At 30.1% G+C, this 25,005-nt stretch overlaps 1 protein-coding gene across 13 annotated transcripts in view; it reads left to right on the top strand.

Annotated features, from left to right (window-relative positions):
* LOC134706602 (cordon-bleu protein-like 1) overlaps positions 1-25,005 on the top strand; it is a 69,366-nt gene that overhangs the window by 14,126 nt on the left and 30,235 nt on the right. Inside the window, exon 1 of one of the 13 annotated variants that reach the window (XM_063565678.1) lies at positions 4,136-4,164. The exons of 9 other annotated variants lie outside the window; for them this stretch is intronic. In XM_063565678.1, the coding sequence (XP_063421748.1) occupies positions 4,151-4,164 (14 nt within the window). In that variant the 5' untranslated portion in view covers positions 4,136-4,150. Of the gene's footprint in view, positions 1-4,135; positions 4,165-14,882; positions 15,017-17,664; positions 17,700-22,606; positions 22,642-25,005 lie in introns of those variants that run through there. 3 more of the 13 variants (XM_063565684.1, XM_063565676.1, XM_063565677.1) reach the window with 3 other exon arrangements.

The raw sequence follows: 25,005 nt of genomic DNA, 5'->3' as shown, positions 1-25,005 counted from the left end.
CAACTTACAAAATGCCCCAAAACAACATTTAGAATATATTTGTTGGCACTTTAAAGCTTTTAGCTGTATGGCTTACAAGGATAGTTGATAACAATTACTAAAAGAATTTTTGCATTTTTTTGTTTTTTTAAAACATGTTCTGAACTGGCAACATAATTTCAATTAGATATATATTAACTGCAGTTTAAATAAAATTGTGCAAATTTAGAGACTCATATTATTTAATTTGAGCTCATTTTATCCTCATACTGGAAAAGCAAATTTCCTTCTAAAGACCTGCTGTAAATGTAATTTTCAGCAACAGTGCTCTATAAATGTTCATTTTCTCCCACCATACCTTAATATGAAATAATTCAAACTACTGTTCTAATCTTTCCATGAGTGATATCCATCACTTTGATTGGTCATGGTACATAGTTTTTTAAAAAGTTAAAAAAAGTTTTTTTTTCACAGTCCACCAAACATAGAAAATGATAGTGCAAGTAGGGCATCCGTGTACTATAAACACATTCTTCTGATGTTTGGTTTGAAGGTGTATTACCATAAGAAAGTACATCTGTATGGTCATGACTGTCATTCTACCTTGACCTTGACCTCTGATATACTTCTAGGTTAAATTACTTCATTTTTTAAAGGCGGTGAAAAAAAGCTATCAACATTAATAACATGAGTCTATTTATAATCTAAGATACCCATCACTTCTGATTATAATGATTAAAAGCATTGTAAAAATTCACAGTATAAGAAACCACAAACACAGAAGGGTCCAATTTAAGTTTTGCATATATTTCACTTTTTAGTGTTTTATCAGTATGTATAGTCCAATGTACTGAAAAAACACACCTGAATGAAGATAAACTTTATTTAAGGTTTAGAATTGACAAGAATGACGAGTGAAGTGACAGTTTGTGCTTAACACTAGAAATATTCTATTGCTTTAGTTGAAGTAGAAAGTTTTGTACCTAATCAGTTTTGTATACCTGTATACCTCATACTTATCATATTGTTTACTGAGGGGTTGTTTGGGTGGATAAATTAACCAACTTTTTTTTAAATGATAAAAAATGACTAGATTGTGCAATATTATGTAGGTTGCATGCTTTAAAAACATAGCATTGCTTTCTTAAACTTTTCTGAACATAGGTTTTCCTTTGAGTAAATAAGTTGACCCTTAGTTTCCCTAAGATAATCCTGGCTATCTTGACCCTTGACATGTATAACCTGTAAATTAATAGTCTACTGAATATTTAATTTATTTGGAAGACTGGTATGAAGTGGGTGTGACTGTGTATTGTTAAAATACATGATAGGCCAAACAAACTTTTTGTTTGTTCTCTATAGATATGATACCGAAACATTCATATTTGAAGGGGTATTTTCAAATGCTGTAAGATACAGGAGTCAGTTTCACAAGAAAACTTGCAACTAAGATTGATCATTAGCATACTGATTTGTTTATGACTTACGATCACTCTTAGTCGTAAGTTTTTTTTGTGAAACGGACTCCTGAATTAAAAAAAATATGTGAGATCTTCAAATCTTCTGAAACAAATTGTAAAAATGTCAAGATATTCACAAATATGTGAAATATTTTATAAATATTAAATAACTTTTTCACAAAATGACTCATAGAATGTGTTAAACAATTTTTCTTTTGAAAAATAAAAATTTATATAGTAAATCTTCATTGTCATATTGTATCTTTTATAAAGTGTGAAAATATATTGCTACTTAAAAATCTTTTATGTAAGAATACATAACAGAAATTTTTTTATCTTGATTAATTTACATGCATTGTTACCCAGTAAGCTTCCTGTGTTATGAAAAAATTCTGTTGCAAGGTGAATGTTTGAATAGCGATAGAATATTGTTTAGATAATTCCTGAACAATACTGTGTTCAAAGTTCATAATGCTCTTAGAATTCAAAATATAATTCTGCATCTGGTGCCTGAATTAGGATATCCTATTAATTATTTCTTTATTTCTGAAATATACTATCTTGATTTGCACTTTTAACAATTTGCTAGGGACAGACATAGAAATTGTAGCCAAAAAGAGAGAAATTGACGAGGGACAGTGCAAGACAGGGATGACTGTATAATCTAGCAGCTGAGATGGCTTAAACATTTGACCAAATCTTTATAGTTCAAAAGGTAGAGGACCTAGATGCTTCATTCTTTCTACACAGATACCTTATGTTACAAAGCTTCTATCTGCCATATATCCATTGTCCTTGACCTTATTTTCCTGGTTCAATGACCACTAGAATAAGTTTTTCAATACTCACTTATAATGCTCGAGCATAGATGTTATACATCTATGTTAGGAATAAAAGGATGACTATACTTGGAATCTGGGTTCCTTGCAATGTCTTCCTGTCCTACAGGTAGGGTTCACTTGACTGACCTTGACCTCATTTCATGGATCAGTGATCAAAGTTAAAGCTACATGGTCAAGCATGTATCTAAGATGTTATACACATAAGGTTAGGTCAAGTATATTTGGTGTATGGAATGATTGTAAGGTGTACATGTCTGTCTGGCATGATTTGTCTCACTGTGACCTCATTCACTTGGATCATTGATAATAAAGTTAAGTTTATGTAATACTAGTACAATGTAGTAAAATCTTCATATTACAGACTTTCAAATAAATTCAGTGATAAGTAAAACAGGCAAGACATTTCAGCAGGTGAACTCTTGTGAGTTAATATGTTGGAAAAAGTACTGAGACCCTTTTGATGATGTGTTAGAACCAATCTGAAGGTATATAAACATAAAATATGAAAGTCTTTGAACTTAAAAAAAGATAAAAAAAAAATCAAAAAAGGAAGCCAATATTATGCCCTACACTCTTTTAGTTAAGGAGTGTGCACCACAGAATGGTATTCATCAAAATTTCTTCACTCTTGTATACAGTCTATTTGTTGAACATATCTGTATCTATATAAGGGGTAGCAGGTTCCCCAAAAACACTCTCTGAGCCTTTAAAGGTCTGTCTACATTAAAGGGGGGTTCATGACACATTACATAGGTTTTTGTCTCCAATATAATTTAGAGATTGCTTTGCTCATCTAACCAGCTTCTAACCTTTATATTTATTTTGGACAGGTTTTTTTACCTAACTGCTTTGAGTTAGTTTTATAAAACTTGGATATTGTTTTATACTTCTATTATTCCTTTCAGACACTGTAATTATTTTTCAGACATAAGATGTTGCATGATTGTCAATGAGAAAACTATTTATGGACGTAGATATTAGCAACTACATGTATACTGTTACCTTGTTTCAGAAGATTTTATAGACAGAAATATGTTCAAAAAGATATTTATTCGTCTTTTTTCTTTTTGAATAATTATGATACTTCAACAATTCTAATAAGAACCTGATCAAATTTGTCACCAATAAAAATTAGCATTTCATTTACATCTGTGTGTGTTATGAATATGCAAAGTAAATGACAAATATGTTGAAAAATGTATCAATAAAATATTATCAATGCAGAACATCTACAAAGTCACACTTGACTTATTATTATTTGTCATGTCTTAGTGAAAATGGTCCACCTATTTTTATTAACTCTCAATGAAGGCCATATATAGTTACAAGTCCCCTTTAACCTTTGTGAAATTGAGTTGTGTGAATATAGATTAAATATTTGTAACATATAAACTGAATGCATTCTTTAACAAGCACCTGTAATACCAGAATAAATCCTGTGATATCTGCACATATTGTAGTTAAAAATATTGCTAAAGTAATTCTTACTATTGCAATTATCATCTTGTCTTGTTCTCTGCAATAATACAAAAACTTAAAACTTCTCAAGAGAATAATAATAATATTTGCTTGGCCTTATGTAAATAAAGTTTTGAATGGCCTGAGATGCCATGAAGATTATTGCTTGATGTTTCAATATAATACATAATATAAATGTATGTAAAAGTGACAGGATGATGGGTTTCCTTACGATTGTATTGTCATCTCATGGTCTTTATGTAACAGCTTATTACTAAGGGACCATATGGGAATGCGTATTTTAGACTTTGTATTGTATAATAGAAGTATACAGTGATGGTTATGCCAGTACTTTCATTTCGTGACATAATATTTTTTTAGAGGATTAAGAAAGCACATTATTGTTGAAAAATGATAAGATTACGGTAAGTTTGATTAATTTTGATATATATTTTTTTAACTTAATTAATTTTTTGTTCAAACATCTGATAAAGGTCATTGAAATTTGAAAAAATACTTCATTTTTCAGTTGAAAATAAATTTGAAGTAGTTGAAGGGTTTTTAAAAATGAAAATTTGTCTGTTAAGCTCTTTAAGTTTCATGGAATTGTTTGATAACTGATAAAAAAAAAAAAAAAAAGATGAATGAATTTTGATTTTGATTTTTGAAAATATTTCATTGTTGAATGAGTCAATTGCAGAGGAGGGAAAGCGATGTTAATGTAATTTGATGCCACACGACTCAAATGCACCAACAAAATTATCTAATCTATAAATAATGGAAAAAGATAAAAAAAAAAGTAAAAAAAACATAAATGCATACCATTGTAATTCACAGTTACATATTTCTGACAGATGTTACTGGATCGATCACACATAGTACATAAGACATATATAAGGTGCATAATCAGCATTTATTCCACTCCAACAATCTTAGGTTTATTTTTTTTTCTCTCTGTGATAAATATTCAAGGTATTTTGATGTTCTACTGTTTATTATCATTCTCCCCTCTGACAAGTACATGCTCATACTGAGTTATTTGAAACAAGTACTTGTGATACTATAAGCTGATGGGGAGCACTTTTCTTCAGAATATTAGAAATTATTTCAAACAGGTTTTACAGCTCCCTCAGCAGTTAATGTTGACATTACTAGAATATTTTTTGGTTTTGATGATCTTGAATCTTGTTTTAATATATTTTGATTCCCAAGTATTTTGTCTTGATGGTTGACCTGTTGATGGTAATTTAAGAAATGTACGTGTCCAGTGCATTGAAAAATGGTACTATATGTTTGGATTACCAAGACAGTTCATTGACAACAGGAAAAACTTTATGTTTTTTCTTTAACAAATATTGCAAGTAAAGCTTTCATAAATGCATGAAATTGCAACTGCTTTTTTTCTCAATTTCATGATCTTTCCTATAGGATACAGCTTTGAATCTGTCTTCCCTGATGATACATGAAAATAATTTATCTTTCTGTTTAATATGAGTAGCAAAAAAGACAAATGTATAAGACTGACAAATGTGTGCTAATATCAACACTATATATTAGCAGAGAGACTTCCTTTTCCAATTAGTAACGCGTTATATTCAGGTGATTTTTGTGGTGATATTATTATCTCATTATTATACTGATCTGTATATTGATGAATTGTTCAAGTGATACCACTACAAACCAATCAATTAAACATGATCTATTTATCAGATGTTATGTAAATATCTGCTGAATAAGATCTTTTTCTGGCTTTTCTAATTTTGCTGAATGAGCAATTAATACTTGACTTCAAAATGTGAAATAATTCCACAGAATGAATTGTTTTGACATCAGATACCATGAAATGAAAATTTGATTACCCATGCCATATTTTTGCTTTATCTTAAAAACTATAATTCTGCAATTGATAAATGATGGTACTGGCTTATGTAAAATATTCTGATATATATAAATGTTAAGAATTTCGTCTGATTGGGAGGTAGGATTCAGAACACATTCATGTTTTTACTTGAAGTCTGCAATTTACAAAAAGTTTAGGACATTTTGTTTCCAAGGCTGTGTATTTGTGTCCTTGACCTTTTGTCAATCCGTTCATCCATTTGATACAAGGTCATGAGTTCAAGCTTGGTGAACTTTAACATAACAGTGTATTGTTGTTTTGTGAATTAGGAAACAGTTGCTGCAATCAAGCGTTTGTATTTGAAAAAAAAAATAACAGTAATGGAACAATCAAAACCAAATAATTGAAAGCCAAAGCATTAACCTATCTGAGCCATCACATTTTGTTGCCCCATTCAGTTCCTATAGAAATCATTTATATCATATAAAGAAGACTGTAAAATTGACATAAATGTTCCTGTTTTGTATATAACTGGTGTTTTAGATGGTCAATGACTTAGAGTATTGGGAATTTATGGTATTTTGATGGACACTATTGGAAGTTATAATGTAATTATTTCAGACTTTCTCATTTATTAGTTTTGTTTGAATCAAATTGATTGCCATGACCTTCATCTTTGTAAAGGACAGTTTCTAACAAAATGTTTGACTATATTTGGTAAATTAATTGATTTGTATGGTTTTTATTTTGGTCTGTATTGTGTTATTAAACGAAATGGTGAAAAATGCCTTTTATAAAGGTTTTATAGTCTTAATTATGAATGTTAGATTTTTCCATATAATGCTTTTTCAAAAATCAGTGGCTGATCCAGAAATTTTCATAAGTGGGGGCCCACTGACTGACCTAAGGGGGGCACACTTCAGAGATTCCCTATATAGGCAACCAATTTTTTTCCCAAAAAGGGAGGCAGCCCCCCCCCCCCCTAAATCCGCCTCTGGAAATACAATAAAAAGTTATCTGTCACAGTGCTTAATTTCATGCAACAGGTTGTCTGATTGTGTATAGATTAGAAATGAAAAACCCAATTTTGTGTGATGAAGAATTAAAAGAGGGACGAAAGATACCAAAGGGACAGTCAAACTCATAAATCTAAAACAAACTGACAAAGCCATGGCTAAAAATGAAAAAGACAAACAGAAAAACAATAGTACATAATGACACAACATAGAAAACTAAAGAATAAACAACACGAACCCCACCAAAAACTAGGGGTGATCTCAGGTGCTCCTGGATTAAACTGGATGATAGAAATTTAAAATATATTTCATGAGAAGATATGTGTTTCCAGGAAAGAAATAAGAAGTTCATTTTCTTACTTTATCAAACAAAATGGGTAAGTTCACAACTCATTCCTTTATAAAAATTATATTATCAGAGTTATCTCCCTTCAAATGTCAAAGTTGAGAGAGAAAAAATGAATCAAAAAAAGATCCAGTTTTGGCACTAGCTTAGACTAAGAGACACATGTGTGAAATAAATGATAGATATGATTAAAATTTCACATTCAGTTAAAGGGAAAGAATTGCTCTAATAATTCATCAATTTAAACAATCTTCACAAATATAACCTGAAAACATTACTTTCAAATAAGTTGTCAGAAGAAGAAAACCAATTTGATATCCAATGTTTTGAGATAATCAGTATATTTGGTAGCTAAAGCCTTATAGAGAAAATGCCATGAACAATCTGACAGAAATGGGTAAATCAATCGTTTGTGTTCTGTTATGGAGAATTGCTTTTATTTTCATCTGCAGCAGTTGATTGTATCGCCTAGTGGCTTAAACTTTATCAATAAATAGAAAACTAGCCGAATTCAAATCAGATGATGTGTATATTGGTAATTAACACAGTGGAATTATTTTCTTGTGAAATTTGAAAAATTAGCCTCAGGTAAGCTGTAATGTGGTAAATGTATTCTAATATGGATTGTAGATTTTATCATTTAATGGAAAACTGAATGTTGTATAGTAACTTAAATTGTGGGATTTTTAACAAATAGAAGAGATACAATGTGGGGTAATCTTAGAAATATTACAAATGTTGACAAAATAACTGGCAAGTAAAACACACATTTTAAAGGTTTCTATATACCACTTTTGATGAGTATAACAGAATATTAAAATGAACGAGCTTGTGAGTGAGAGAAACAGTTATCACTAATTTATTTCCGATAGTACTAAAATGAATACCTTCATTTTTTACCTTCAATAATAAGGATAATTTCAAAGTGCATTGTGGTTTGTGTAACGGAAACTTCTCAACCTAACATAACATTTTATTACAAGGTTTCAACATTCCTTCTTAACTTTCTTTCAAGTTAAAAGTCAATGAAATCCCAAAGATCAATGAACTTGCACGGTTGAACTGCAGCATTTTATCCTCAGAACTGTAGATTGGTGTAATTATCTTTCCATTGCCAAATTATATATCTAAAAGCCCAATATTCTGTATTTAATATTCATCACAGTGTTTTGTATCAGTTGTTGATTATCAATACAGACATGCATCAAAGGCAAGCATCCTGGCATGTTTTTATTTCATCTTCATTATTGAAATCTCAATAATTCAATTTGCATGTTAAATGTTAACCATTAATTGTCAAAGAAAATATCAGTTAGCTAGCATCGAAGGGCCTAGAACATCCATTTATTTCAGTCTCAGTCAACCGTTTTACTCTATCAAGTCACAAAGATATAGGTAAATAAATTTCTTTTACAGTAAAATGTCCACTGGTGAGAAGTTTTGAATCTGCAAAAGCGCTTCTCTAAAATCTTTTAGGAATGGAACTATTTATATGCAGCTATTGCAAGGCAAGGGGGCATTAAGTGTTACCCTAGTCCTTACGTATGTCTGTACAATGTTATAGTCAGAGATCCTTGTCTACATTTCTATTGTAGATATTCACTAAAAAGTTCAAAGAAAATATATTTCTTTGAGTAATTGCCCTTGGAAAGATAAATATGTATGTGCAATGTGCACAACATTAAAACACTTTATTTAATAATGCAGGCGACATTGAAACACTTTATTAAATAATGCAGGCGACATTGAAACACTTTTATTTAATAATGCAGGCGACATTGAAACACTTTTATATTATTAATGGGGAACTATTCTCAGACTAGTGAAGTAGAAATCAATCTAAAGGGAGTAACCTGTAACTGGGCTTTATTACCTAATCTTTCTTGACACATATTCTCTGGATATAAAGTAAAGGGTATGCATATTTACATTTTTAGACATATGTCTAAAGATAAATGAATTGTAAAGTAGCTTTAATCTACTGATTCAATGACTACACTAGCGTATAATTATAGTTTGTATAAGTGAGATTTTTTTATTGACTATTTAATTGAAGGTTTGGGTGTAGCTCGTCCCCTGTTTCTATATAAACAGTGTGACAAATTCATGTATTCTGAGATAGACTTAAGTTAAATGGACTTTCTGTTTGCTCAATTTGCAGCATATAAAGAAGAGCTAGAATTAAAATTTTGACTTTAATTTACAAATACTTGTAGTCTTATACAAATAAAATATACATATGTATTATCCCTGGGTGGGGATGTGAACCACTTTCTGAAAAAGTCTTACAATAAAATCATATTGAAAATGTGATAACTTTTGGAACCAGTGCATTGGTTTAAGCTATACCAGAAATTAAACTCCTTTCAACAAAAGGTTTGACTTCAGCACTTTTATATCAACATGCATTTGCAGGAACCACTTGACGCTTACAGATTATAGACCAAATACATTTCAGCTGATATAACCAAGTTGTTTTGTCTGAAAAATTGAGATAGCTTAAAGTATCCATTATTGAATTTCTCTTAATATAAGTTGAAAATTTAAACCTGAATAAGGAAAAGATTTCAGAACATCTGTATATCCCTGTCATTTTCAATGGAACAATGACTACAAATAAGTTTTGAATATAAGAGGTAATTGAGCAAGGATTTAAGCTAAATTTATCTTCTGTAAAATAATTTTGATTCTGCTTCATGAACGAAAAAAAATATTGATCAACGGTCTTCCAATTTTTCCAACATCATTATTTGTTTTATCCTTAATTAGATAACAATTATTATCTGTCAAAATTGTTTTAAATTGTTTATGTAATAAAAAAGAAAGAGCAAGTGTCACAGATGAAATAAGATTCTTTTATGAAAGTTTTAAAGTACTTTAATATTTCTTTCTTCTGTGGTTGAAGTTGCTTCATCCATTAACTTTTGACACATATACTTTTGTATTATCACCGACAAAGGACCCTGCAGCTTTTATGGTCAAATCAGACACACAAACTAGCAGATTTATTATGATAATTAATAATTCATAAACTGTTTATCTTTAAGAAGATGATATATTTATCTGCCTGTGTCTTTTTGCTTCATTTACTATTCTGTTAGGTTTGGCAGTTTTTTTATGTAAAGATATATGAGCCTCTGATAATGAGAGCTATGACTAACAATCATAATTCATATCTTTGACTAATTTCTATTCATCTTCGGTGAACGACATAAAAAGGGTGATTTGTAGTTTAATTAAACAACAATGGATATATATATGATTTTTCTTAGCTATATAATACATTAAATGAGCTCAAATTAATATATTTGTGCAAAGACATATAATAGCATAAAGAGAACAAGATAAATAGAAAAAGTCCTATTTAGAATATTAAGGGTTAAAATATCTTGCACTTGAAAAGGACTTGGTCTGTTATAGCTTTTGTTCACTTGACAAATGAGTCTTGTAAGTCCTTTTGGACTTTCAGTATAAAGTAATAAAAGTACAAAGGAATCTCAACTAGTTATTTCAAAAAAAATCTTAATAATGTTTCTTTTGAACTCAAGAACCATTCAGTGAATTAGATATCAGCAGCTCATCTGTACTTGGTCCAAAAACTTTCTCTCAAGTTATACAGAATTTATATTGTATCAAGATAAGGCAGCTAACTGTATTTGCTTAAAAATCAATTTAATGTAAGATATGTGGAATGTGACCTGCTGTCTACCTAGTACCTGTGAAAGGTATATAGAACTATCGATAGATATTATTGTAATTCTATATAATATCAATATATTAATAAAATATTTTATAAAGTAATACTTATATACATGTTAGGTTATTAATATTATCACCATGTGGGCTGATTTGCTTATATTAAATACTATGTAAAAAATCATAGAATAGAGAAATTTTGGAAAACGTATTCTGAAAAAAATAAAAGTTTGTACTAAAATGAACACTGATACATTGGAGTAGTTAGTAGGTCTATTGGTTGACCAATAAGGCTTACAAAGGATCCCAAAGTAAGGCTCAACAGTTTTGGTCTCGTAAGGTTTGACACTACAATGTCTAACTGTCCCACAGTGGCCTGCTTTGGTAAAGTAGCTGTGGCTGAGAAGAGGGCCTTTCCTCAGTTACAAAGAAATTGCATACTGAATATAAGTACCTATGTAAAAGTTGTGATAAGTCTGTATGATGATCAGATCTTTATGATTAGATTGACTTGAGGCTGAGGTGGTTCAAAAGTGGTGATAGTGGTTATCAAACAGTCAAACTGAAAAATAATCGATTTTTACATTCATTTCTCTATTAGATGTATACCACACCAACTTTTTTGGTTCTTTATTACTATTGATTGATTTTTTCCTATATTCCCTAGGTGTAATGTTTTGATATAAATAGTGACAGAAATGGTACTTTTATGGTCACTATGTTGACAAACATAGGTGACATTGATCTAGTGCAGGACACATGGTCACAGACAATACCTGTTTGTTAATTAAATGTTAACTGCTGTCCTATCATTGGCCATTTGTATTCCCTCTGGATATAAAAGTCCTTTTATTGAATCAGTCTGGTAAACCATAGGTCTGTTGAATGATTAGGAGATATGTTGGAAATCTATGTTGAAAATAACTTTTACATTTTTACATTTTAACAGAGGCAAATAAGCAAAATAAGTAAAACCCTTTTGGAAAAAAAGGGGGGAATTGTCCTGTCCCTATGTACCTGTATATCTGACCTGTAGTCAAGTCCCTATGAGTAAAACATTTTGTTGCTATTATTTAAACTACACTATTAAGGTATATCTGCCCATCTCTATGGGACATGTAAGACTTTTATAATGGTTACTTCTATATATTGCTGAATCAGCACTTTTCTTTATCTCTTTCCCTTAGGCCATCAGGTGTCCATCCACTAATGAATACAAAGTTTTCATCACTTTTGCTTGATTTAGAAGTAAGGAGACATCATATGTATGGGGGACTCTCGCGTCATCTTAAAAAGGGAGAAAAAAATAGGAGGACATAACACAAACAATACTTTGTCAATACACCATAGATTTATTTTAAACGTCTGTTGTGTAATGGATCTCCTCCTACTAATATAAAAACATTATTCAGAAGTTTTTATTATTATATGGACTAATTTAGTACAATAACCAGAGTGTGAAATAAGTACTAAGGCTACAGGCAGACATGTTAATCATTAAGCGACAGGACTGTCAGGTTTATGACAGTCATGGCATAACCTACGGCCAACACAAACATTAATATCACCCTTAATATAGTAGTGTTGTATATAATCAGTAATAATACTTTTGTAATAAGACAATCTACTTGGAATTAGTTTCTGTTCTAATATTATATTGGTTTTAGTATGAGTTTCTTGGATTAATTGATTTACTAAAAATAATTTGTTTTTATCATCACGGAGGGTTATAGAGATGTCAAGGGAATGATTTGTGGCGAGAATATAGAAAAAGTTTTAATATGTGAATTTCCTAGATCAGTGTAGTTTTATATTAGGCAACTGAAAAGGCGTGACAAGAAGATACTTAAAAATAGATAAAAAAAATGTTTAACTGATTTTTATGTTGTAGATATTTTGAATATTAAAAAGTAAAAAAGTAAGAAAAAAATCAATTTTAAACAATAATTTAGAATAAATGCATGATATGGATTTCACTGCATATATATATATAAGACTTTTATGAAATATCCAGACCCTATCAAGTGAGTCTCATTGGGGTCTAAGCGAGATGCGGGATTGATGATTTTTTGTAAGCGTGACACATGAAAGTCAAATTATTGTGTCTTGAAAATGCGAAATGAGAAAAAAAATGAGAATTGTTTATGTACACAGTGTAAGCAGGATAAGGGAATCTTACAAAACAGTAAGAGGGATCTGGGATCGAAACCCCCCAATGAGAGACCCCCTATCAAGACTAATCAAAGGGGAAATCTCATATAAATCATTTGTTACTGTTTTAAAGCATCAATCAGAAAAAAGGCAATACTGAACATTTATCCCAAGTCGACTTTTCCTTGAAGAGTAACAACATTACTTTTCAGTTTAACCATAAATAAAAAAAGTCTATCATAAAAATCATCATTCTTAAAATTAATATTTCATACAAAATATGGAACCTGATAATATAACTTATCTCTAAACAAATAATGTAGATAAAAAGAGCACACCTTTAATTAGAGGTCAGATAAGATGAAATATTATATGTTTACAGAAGATTTGAGATAATTATATGTAAAGCTGCCATTAAATATTTTAGTTGATACTGATTTAAGTGAGTGTCTGTGACAATGTTGAGTTGTAAGTTTTAGTATTATTGCTATAATCCTCTCCATACTGACAAAGTCAAGAAACATAGGAGATATTGCTATTCGTTTGATGCATGTATGATGCATTCGTGAATTGACTACGCGACAAATCATCCATTATCTCTTACTTCATATTTTCGTAAAGCATGTGAAATATCCCACAATTTGAGGTTTTGTGGTGACAACTTTTGGAACCTTTTCATATTTGCGATTTTCATTTTTGTAATTATAAAATTGTTAAACTTTGAATAGATGCTCATCTGTGATATAACGACTTACTATATTTTGTTATGGGTTAAATTTTGTGGCTCATGACAGCAAGTTCCTTTTAAAATATTAAAATTTAAATTTTGTCATTGAATGCTTGAAGACTTTTGTGGGATAGCTATATATATATATATCTTAAGTTAAAGAAAACAAATGTCTTTCTTAACTCTTTTTTTGTAACATTTAGTTCATTTGGAAGTTAGAGTTACTCCCCTTTGATTGATATAGTAATTTGCCCAATGCATGTTTAATTTGTTTGACCTTTTATGTGACAAGTTGACCACAGGGCAAAAATTACTATTTATTAGCATTCATTGATTATTAATTAGTAATAAGACATTAATAGCTGGAAGGTTTGTATGTTTGACATGGATTACTGATATATATATATGTTATTAGTGTGGGAGGAACACAGCTGTTAATGGAGATTATTTATAGATATTTAAAAACATATTAGGCCAAATGCAAGTATTTAAAAAAATGAATAAATAAAAAACAAAAAATGAGAAAAAAACACATTCATTCTTCTTGAGAGAGATTCACACAAGCTACCATATATTGTCAATGGTTATACAATGTTTCCACGTATTTAAAGATATTAATTCTGGGTTGGAAAAGAAGGCAAGTTTCCTTTTCTTTTTAGAGAATTTTGAGAGAGAAAAATGGCAATTACATCTTATGAGAACCAGCTGCTTGTGAAAAGCAAGTGATTTGTTACATTGTTTTATTCAACAGAAAGTTATAGACTAAAATTGTAACTTGTTATATAAAGCAATGTTTGCTTTATAAAATCCTTCACTCCAGATATTGAAATAACTGAACTGTCAGTTTATTTCTGATATAACCATAAAACCCATGTCATCTTTAATATTGTCCATTTATGGTATTGAAAAATATATAAACGGAATGGATTACACATATGAAAAGATAAGATACACTTAACCTAGATATGATCAGAATTGTCTTATTTACTTTATAATCAGCTGATTTAAAAATCTCTAGATAAACTTCTTATGAATAGATATTAACTTAGATTTTATAAAAACTTTAAAAGTTTGACAAACCTATGAATGAAAGGGCTTACTACACTCGACACAAACGTTGGAATATCGACAATACTAAAATCTATCCATTCATGAGTAAAGCCTTTGTAAACAATACAACAAAAGACCACTTCATGGTTGAGAAGATTTCCGAAAGGCTAGTTTGAAATTGACTGGATTTTTACTTATTTTTAATTTCCTGTTTTGGCCTGGGTGTATATAGGTGTCATATTCATCAGTCGTCGTAGGTGTTGTGTAGGTAATCGTTGTGGATTTCAGGTGAACAAGACTGTGACATAGGTTTACTAATTGTTTCGGAAACTTCTGTGCTGAAAAAGTGTATTAATTATCTCTGCCTGCAGGATTATCAATAAGTGTTTAATACCAACAAATCTATATTGGAATGAATTCTTAGGAGAGTTTTAAATAATTTGAAATAAAGGTGAGTCAAAGTGATATGGCATTGTTACTTTCTGATATAAGAACTTTGAATGAATATGAATATTGGATGTATTGTTAAATATTGTTGTTTCAGCATTCAGCATTGTTAAGATACAAGATGCATTGGTCCTAAAAAAAAATTAATTTTAAGTTTTGTAATATCCGTATGATTTTACAGTCTGACACACAGAAATATTCAGTTCTTATTACTTAGTACCTCCTGTTTGTTTTTAAATCTTGTTTTTACAAATAATTGCCTATGAAATGTGGTTTCATATAAGTTATTCTTAAAGTTTCGTCTCTATAGTATGTAGTTCTATAAGATATATCTTCCAAGTTCATGCCATAATGCATGTTGTATTATAAAGTTGATCTGACACCTGTGAAAACCCATGCATTGATTCATATCTATTTTCAATACATATATTTGTACATGTATTGTTAACTGATTTACTTAGAAGAAAACTTAGTTAAGCATTCCAATTGCTATTTTGTTCCATGTGTGGTAGATTTTTTTGGGGGTTACGTCCAAGTTTATTTTTTGGTGAATTTGTATCCTGTGCATTATCTATTCAAATGAAACTATTTGGTTGTTGCAAAACTAAAAGTGCTTAGCCTTTTTTCAACAACATAAAAAGGAGGTTATTAAAAAAATATTCAAATTTTCTCCCAATTTTGATATTTTCTTTTTTTTCATCATACATGTAATGCATGATTAATAATATGGTTCAGCTTAAACCATTGATTCATTTGTTTAGTTCCTAATCTAAGTAGTGGTTAATTGACATCAAACTTGGTATTGTCCATTTAGGATATCAAAACTAAGAATGCATGTATTACCATCAATATAAAAAATTACAATATTTTGTTGATGCTGGAATTGATTTTCAACATTAAAAAAAATATGTTTTTTTTATAAAACAAATGCAAGATTTTTTCCTGAAATTAAGTTTAAAACATAGAATTTGATTATCAACCAAAGAAACAGTACACCATATTGTTGTTTGTCTGGGTTCCTGGTCTGACCAGTAATGAGTGTTTGATAGTGTTATTTTCATGGCTTGTTAAAGGCTGTATTTATGGTCTGTTGGTTGTTATTGTCCACTGTGAGGACTCTGAAGTAGGTAACAATGAGACATTCTAAATTGATGTGTCTAATATGTTCAGACCCAGGAGATTTATGACTTTGAACTGATGTGTTTTTGTTCAATAAATTTTGCCATGAATTTAAAATTTTGTAACGTTGATGGTCATTGTTTGGGATATTAGTTATTTGTCAGACATTATGGTTTTGCACGTTTATTGAAATACCTAAAGATTTAACAGGTGATTTTTTTCAATGTTTATAGGAGAGATGTTTTGAAAAAGATGAAGAGATTATGAATATTTTCTTTACTTGACGAAACAGAACATTAGTGTTGACACAGTTTGAGTTATCTGTCTGTCCATCTGTCCTTTATCAGGTTACCTCTTTATGTATTCATTAGTAAATAACCTTGTGTTGAATAATTCTTCAACAATGAACAAAACCAATATTAATAGGACCAGGAATGACAAAATGTAAAACATCCAAAAGATAATATCAATGTCCTGGTTTAGTCAAATACAATAATGAAACATTTTTACCAACCACAACCAATGGATAGTAAGGTTCCTGGCATTGCATGAAAACATGTTTGCTAGCAGTCAACCATATTCCCATCCAGGAAAAGCATTGTAACTATGTATAGCAAATTATTGATAATGGTTAATTCAACTGATAAAATTCAGAGGTGGATTTAGAAGGGGGCCCTGTCCCCCTCTTAAGCATTCCATGGGGCCCCTTATGAAAACTGATGGATCAGCCACTGGTCTTTTTGAACTTTGCCTTATTATAAGTAAACGTAACATTAATTGGAGAAGGTTCAACAATTAATTTAAATGTGCAAGTTAACAAAATTTTAGAAAGATAATAATATACATCACAGTGTATGTGACCTTGAAAACAGCAACCGTTGTTGAAAGAAACTAAAGAAATAATAAGAAACAGCTTTTAATATACAATTACTTTTAATAGTGAGATACAGTACAAATATATATATATATATGTAATTGAAATATTTTGGGGTCAAGTTATCAGAAGATTTAAATTAAAAGTTTTGACCTAAATAAGATACCAGTTTTGATGTAACTTTGACCTATAAATCTGGTGTTTATAACATACTTAAAGCTGTATACTCAGAACGTTAGATTTATTTAATGTTTAATCTTTTCTTTTCTCATCAAAGGAAAGTTGCCAGAACATTGTGGTCTAATCCATGGTCAGAAATATTATTTAATTCTTGTTATCTACCGGACTTTCTGGACTTTGTTTGACCAGGGACTACAATATTTGCTTTTATGGATAAAAATCAAATATTGAACAATTAAGTGCAGGGTTAGTTAAAACAGCATATTTAAACAATGGACTGAATATTCTTTATAAACTTTTACACACATAGTTGGCTTTACTTTTGTTGGAATTTTGTTTTTACTAATGGGTGATTTAAATATTTGAGGGGATTACCACGAAAACACAATGGACATAAACAATTAGAAGGAAATTTTACTATTAATAATTAAATCTGGCATGTCTATTCATTAAAACAGTTGAATTAGAAAGTAATTTAGAATCAGTATTTTATTATGGAATTTTCTCATAGAAAGTAAGTATTTATTACAGCATATCTTGAAATAGTTATGTTTTTGAAATACACATTATTTGTTCATATATTACGTTCATTGTTGTTTGATCTTCACAACTATCATGTGAGACGCTGTTTAAAAAAACCCCAAAAACATATTTTCTTAATTGATCAAGCATTAAATCAGAGGTTCTGTGACATATCTGACATCTCCGGGTCTATTATATGATAAAAATTAGTCCAACATTAAACCATGATGGTCCCTAACATATTCAGCTTGCCCCCTGGTTCTTCACAGAAATGAGCTATATTTAATCTGGATAGCCAGTAACATACTTAAACCTTTCCTGATGTACAACAGAATTGGACCATGGTTAATCTGGATGGTCTGAGACATACTGGCCCATAGTTAATACAGAGGGTCTATGGCTTATTTAACCTTAGGTCTGTGATGTAGTAATAACCAGGGTTAATACAATAGGTCTGTGACATATTAACCATTTCCTAGTCTGTCATATAATAGGACCAGGGTTTATTCAAAGGGTCTATGACATATGCACCATTTCCTAGTATGTCACAGAACTAGACCATGGTAAATCCAGTATCAGGGTTTGACATATTTAACCTTCCATGAAGGGATAAAACATAACTTGAAGTAACAGATCAAGAGTTGATGACCTTTGTTGTTGAAAGGTCAACTTGTAATACCTGTTGATTTTGTTCATGTCTCAGCTATGAGTATGGTGGACAACTCCATCAATTGTTGCTTCAGGGATAAAGCATAGATTAATTTATATATTTGTTCAGTCCAAAGTTTGATTTTACTTTTTTCCAAACAATGGCTAGATTAAAAAGAACAACTTTTTTTTCAAGATTAACCTCTCAACAGTTCTTATCTGGAGTCTGATTTAAAGTTAAGACTTTCTGAGGTCTATCAGGTAATCTAAAGTGGTGCACTGGTATTTTACCTAAGGGAACAAGCTATGAATAAAGCTGGGTTTAATATGAGAAGGGGATTCCTTCCAAAACTAGTGTTAAGATAAAAACAAATAATTCTCTCAAACATGAATTTAGAGAAATTGAAATAACAAGATATCAGTTAAATGTGTCCTTTATGTACAAGGTAAATGGTTTCTTTTCCTAAAGAAATCAATAACTGATTATTGTTTCAGACAGGTTTTTCATTTGTACAAAGTATTGGTTATTATTTCCTTGAAACCTTTTGTTTTTTTGTTGTTTTTTTAAATCTGCAAGTTGCTGTATGATGTAAGAATTATCCCATTATCAGGTCAATTTATCTACTTTGGTGCATCTGTCCTTATTTGTTATCTAAGTTGGCTCTGTTTTAGGTATCATACTATCTTTTAACTATCACTTGTCTTATGAAAACAGAAGTGCATTTTTTGGTAAATGATATTTCATCAACTTTGATGACACATTGATGATACCATTAAGGTTGTTAATAAGTTTTGAATTGTCACTTCACAACTTTAGCTCAACCCCTCTTCATACATTTAAAACCTTGAAATGGCCATAAAAATTATACTTGATGGATTATTAACCTAATTTACATGAATTTATGATATAGTGCTTAATTTAAATATTATATTATCATAGACAAATATTATAATGGTGTTGTGTCACTGAACTTTGGACAAAGGTTTAGTCAGTTGTTTAGGGTTCTCTATTCTTTATGAAAGAATTTCTTAATAAGAAATTTAATCACCAAACCTAAATGTTTTTATTTTGGGACTTTCAGGTTGATTTTGTTGAAGTCAATATTAAGACTGAAGTACTGAATGTTCCAAAATAAAGATAAATGTGTATGAATTTTTTTACACCTGTCATCTTAGCAGCACTCTATAGCTTGCATGTGTGTGAGCCATTCTGTGTTGAGGGCCATACATTCTGTTTTGCAGGCCAACCATTCAGTTTTGAAGGCCATACATTCTATTTTGAAGGCCATACATTCTATTTTGAAGGCCATACATTCAACTTTAATGGTTTACTATTTACAAATTATGACTTGGATGGAGAGTTGTTTCATTGGCACTCATACCACATCTTCTTATATCTATTGGTATGGTCAGACCACTTGTTTATATGAAATGATGATTAAATCCTTTTGATGGTCTTATGAAACATGATCATTTTTAATTTCATTTATATTGAACATGCAGTGAAAATTTGCTAATTCACACTGTAGCGGGCCATATACACATGTACTTGAGTTGAACTTTGATTTCAGGAGCACAATTATGACATCAGAAGATAGATAACATTTGTGTTGCAATTACGTGTTAATTTATAAGTGAACTGTAACATTAGAACTCCTATGCACTTTATCAAATTTTTAATGATACCTTAGATGTTGAACAAATTGAGATCTATCGATTTATATAAAGTAATTTGTGGTTGTTTATCTACCTTCTTTCCGTAAAACAGTATGACCATATATGGACAGTCTTATGAATAAAAGTTCAGTGATATGTTTATTATATTTGATATCTATATATAAGCCATCGGTAATTGATTTTTAGGACAATTTTGTACCCAGGTATGAATGATTCATTTATCATGGTATAACATGCCTGTCACTTTTACGCCTAGTGAATTTTTTGATTAAAATCAGAATTTTGTGTTGCCCTTGAATGAATTTGAAATGTTGAGATTTAATGAAGCAAGTATTATATCAATCTGATAGACTAACTAGCTTGTTTTGATAAATTAAATGGATGTCATTCGTTTGTTTGACATGACCATTCTGTATCAGTAAACCTTTAGAACTACAGTGGTCAGTTCTGGGGAATAGTGAAATGGAATTTAAGAAAACTGTGATACTATCTTAGTTATTGAAGGACAGGTTTTAGGAAACATACTTCTTAAAAGGTAAACATTTAACTTTCAGATACAAACTACTTATTCAAATGAACCATACTTTCTTGATGTGAAATTTTTTTATGATCCTTAGATTTGAGGTTAAGTTATCAATTTGAGGCTTTTATAGTTGACTATATGCGGTATGGGGTTTGTTCATAACTTGTTGAGGGCTGTACAGTGACCTATAGTTTTTATTTGTTGTGTCATTTGGTTTCTTGTGAAGAGTTATCTCATTGGCAATTTTACCACATCTTGTTTTTAAAATTGATCAAATTTCCATCACTGCCATCCACCCATTCATAGTCCTCTGGATGAAATAGAACCTCCTTTTGTCTGAATGTTACAGGTCTGTCAATCATAGTCTTCTGTTCAAGGACATGAACTCTGCCCTGGTGATTTTGTTGGTCTCATGATAGTGAAAGTGCTTAAGCTTAATTTTTAGTTCTACATCCATTTTATAACTGAGATGCCTTAAATGATAATATGTTTATATGACAATAACAAACACACAAAAAAATGAAATAACTTTCTTAAAAAAAAAGGGGCACAAATGTGTGCTATCTTTCTGAAATAACATATACCAATGCACTTTGCCTATTGTACTGTATATATATATTTTGAAAACACCTTTCGGCTTGCCATAAACCACAAACATGAGAAAATTTAATTTCCACCTGTAAATAATTAATTGCAGGTAAAAATTACATGTGACACATGATAAGAATATTTAAGTAAAGCAAATGGGTGTGTGATCTGTTTTTGATTGATTGATGTGTAAATTTCAAGTGTAAATTTCCATGTTTTTGGTATCATTTATTTCATTACTTTACAGGATTACTATAATCTAAAGGTAAAGCATAGTTTTTGATAGAAATTTGAAATTTAAATTTAGTATAATATGTTATGTGTCATATGGCTATTGAAATGATCTATTGAATATGATATAATGCCTGAGGTATAAAAGTTAACAACAAATGCAGAAAATATTTGTGCATTGTTGTCGTTAAGGACATAGTACGCATATAAAATATTTATGCAGATAATAACAACAAGCTTAAATTTTATAAACAGGGTTTTGAAATAGTTGCCAAAATTTTTTTTTTACAAAAGAGCGCAAGGCTTTATAATGAGAACATAAGATCTACAGTAGTAACAATTTAATATTAATATCCAAAGCAAAATAAGATAAAATAAAAATCAGCTTGTACTTTCTTTTGATTTTTTTGTCCAAGTTTATGGGCACAGAATTTGACAAGGAAACAAGTGTGAAATTGTTAAGGAGGTAAAGTTTGAAGTAAAAGGTCACTTACAGGGAATTGTATCTAACATTTTTTCAGCATTTTGCGAGTGGGCATTCTGTCAAATTATTACCCTTAAATCTGTATTGACTGCCTGTTTATCAGATGCTGCAAAATATATTTTCTGTGAGTTCAGTCAAGTTGGCCTGGATATTCACATATACGAACCCCAATAACTCTTACTGCTATTTCTACAGTTAGGTATAAGTTTTTTTTCTGTCAAAAGCTGAATAATAAACTATTTATGTTTATTTTTGTCTTAAAAAAAAACATAAAAAAATACTTTTCAGTAGTAAAACTCTAGGGACAGCAGTCATTTTATGAATGTAAATACTATATGTTACTATAAGTGGTAGTTCTCACACTCACTTGAGTACTTACTATAACAGTATTTTAAGACCAAGTTACTTGTAATTTATGTAAGATTAAGATTCAAAGGTGTTAATTAACTGTAAATTATTGCTTTAAAGTCAAACATTGAGTACAATAGGTGAAACAGGTAAATTGACTTATTTAAGCCTTTAATCTGAGATCATGACCTTTATAAATATGGCCAGAGTATAGGATTAGCTCTGACTAATAGCAGTGGGAAGTTTTCTTACGTAACAATAAACCATTGAAAGACATAATATAAAGACTACTTAAAATAAGATCAAAGATTAACTGGGATACTCTCTGTCTTTTATAACTGATATTTAAAGTTTATTTGAGAAATGAGGACTGAAGAGTTGACTGGGCCACGAGTGACTGGGTAGCAAAGAAGAAGCAATGCTTCATTGCCTGAGGTGAATAAAGAGAGGGCATGACTGTTGATATTCTCAGTTTAATACTAAGAATTAATCAATATGCTGTCATTTACCAAACAATCTAACTATCCCTACATGCTCTAAAGGAAAATGTTGTGAAAACAGAAGGGTTAGACCAAGAGAAGTATAAGCTTTGACAAAAGACCAGTTGCCATACATTATATGTGTTTACTCTGGAAACATTAGGCCTTTAGTAAAAATTACTTCCAATGTAGCTCTGGAAAATTCCTTTATTAAATGGCAAAATCTATTCCTGATTTGGTACTCTGCAGGCATTTTCTTATGTAGAAAATTTTGGATTCAACTTGGTTTATAGCTAGCTAAACCTCTCTCTTGTATGACATTTACACAAAATTCCATTATATTGAAAACAATTTTAATACCACCATTTTAAGGTCTTCAGTTATCAGAATAACAACATTTTTTTTCAACGTATGCAATTTATATATTTAAATGAGAAATCATTTACAAATTACTAGGTCTGTGACAGCAAGGGTTGTTACAGTGATATAACAGGATAGTCTCAGTAACTACTGACCAATGCTAATTGATTATTTTATGTTTTCTGTATGACCAGTGACCCATTACTTTAAACATATAAAGTTTACATATGGACAGTGTGTATAAACATAATTATTTCAATTGAAACATGAATATAACAGGTCACAAAACCAATATTATTCTGTAATCGACCTTTTCATTTTGTCTAGAGGGCAACTAAATTTTACAGCAATAAAAGTTGTATGTTTTATTAGTTTTGTCTATTTTAAATTGAATTGAATTTGTTTTTATGTCTGAATAAGGACAATATTAAGTTATAGATACAATTTCTTTCTATTGAGAAACATGAGTGGCCAGTGGTATTTGAATTCTGAATAATTGATTAATAAATCTCCCAACTTTAAATCTATTTGGCAAAGGACTTGACTTTTGTTATATCAGAAGAATGTTCAGATAAGGTTAGAATTAATTGGTCAAGTTTAGTACCTTTTACAAGGCCACTAGTTTCATTTTAAATCTTAAATGTATAACCAAACACATATATTATCTATATGAATAAAAGGTCTAGGGTATACATGAAGTAGACAGCAATCCAACACACACAATCTTGAAAAGAGATCAAGAGGTCATGATAGGATCTTTGAAAAATAGACCAGGGTTTATCATTTTTGGAAACATAACATTGATTGTTAAAAATACTAAGAAAAACTCATTTTTTATGTGATCAAAGTGAGAAATTATTAAATCAGGATGCCTTAATTAATGCTCTACCAGGATAAAGGAAACATGATGCCTTTAATATGACCAAAAAATACTAGTTGTATGCTCTATACACTAAAGTAATCAGTGGTATCAGACTCGTTTTAAGTTTTAAAAATCTTGTACAAAGCATTGTATTGGTAAACAGGAACTGTTTCGGCTTATGTTTATCAGATGAGGAAACATTTGTGCAGAAATTGTTGCCTATTGTTTATTATAATATCTTAAAAAATCTATATTTTTTGTTTGTTACAAAAAGCACACCTGTTAGGGAAGTATCTATAAAGCAATTGTCCTTTCAAGATAAAACATATTTAGATGTATTAGATGACAAAGTAAAACTTTTAAGTTTATTACAAAGGACTATTTAGTGTGCATGGTAAGTGTAAATGTATTTTTCTTGCCAGCATCAGGACATTTGTATTCTTTACTAATCTATTAAAGTATTAAGAGGCTGTGATGAGGCAACAACTTTTAAAACAGAATAACACAAATGGGAAAGGTTAACATAGGAGGGAACATCATTGTAAAAGGAAAAATATTCAATGCAATAGAATAAAAGTGTGGGAGCTAAATAGTGCAAGTATTGATTGTGGTAGACATCCACAGTTTTAAAGTTAACTTTACAAATCATATATCCACTCTAAGAGTTAACTTTACAAATCATATATCCACTCTAAGAGTTAACTTTACAAATCATATATCCACTCTAAGAGTTAACTTTACAAATCATATATCCACTCTAAGAGTTGGTTCTGATTATTGCAATCACCTTTTTAGTCTTTCTGGTTTCCTCCCATGAAAGATGGAAGCCATTGATATTGCCAGGTCACTTCTTTTTCTTTAAATAAAGGTTTTCCTCCTTGGCTAGCAAAGATGACTTTTAGAGGATTTTTGCCTTTTTGTGTTAGGCATTTAATGTAAGACATTTAATGTGAGTTATAAGACCAATGACAGTTAAAAATAAAATCACTTTATGAATAAAAGGCTCCAATGATTTTATCTTTGGGAATTCCATTTTTCTTCAATACTTTGAATGGTGACAATTTAAATTAGGATGCATTGTCTAGCTTATTCAAAAGC

The sequence above is a fragment of the Mytilus trossulus genome, chromosome 2 (genome assembly GCF_036588685.1).
Source record: "Mytilus trossulus isolate FHL-02 chromosome 2, PNRI_Mtr1.1.1.hap1, whole genome shotgun sequence".
Lineage (NCBI taxonomy): Eukaryota > Metazoa > Mollusca > Bivalvia > Mytilida > Mytilidae > Mytilus > Mytilus trossulus.
This window is presented reverse-complemented; position numbering and strand designations above follow the sequence as displayed.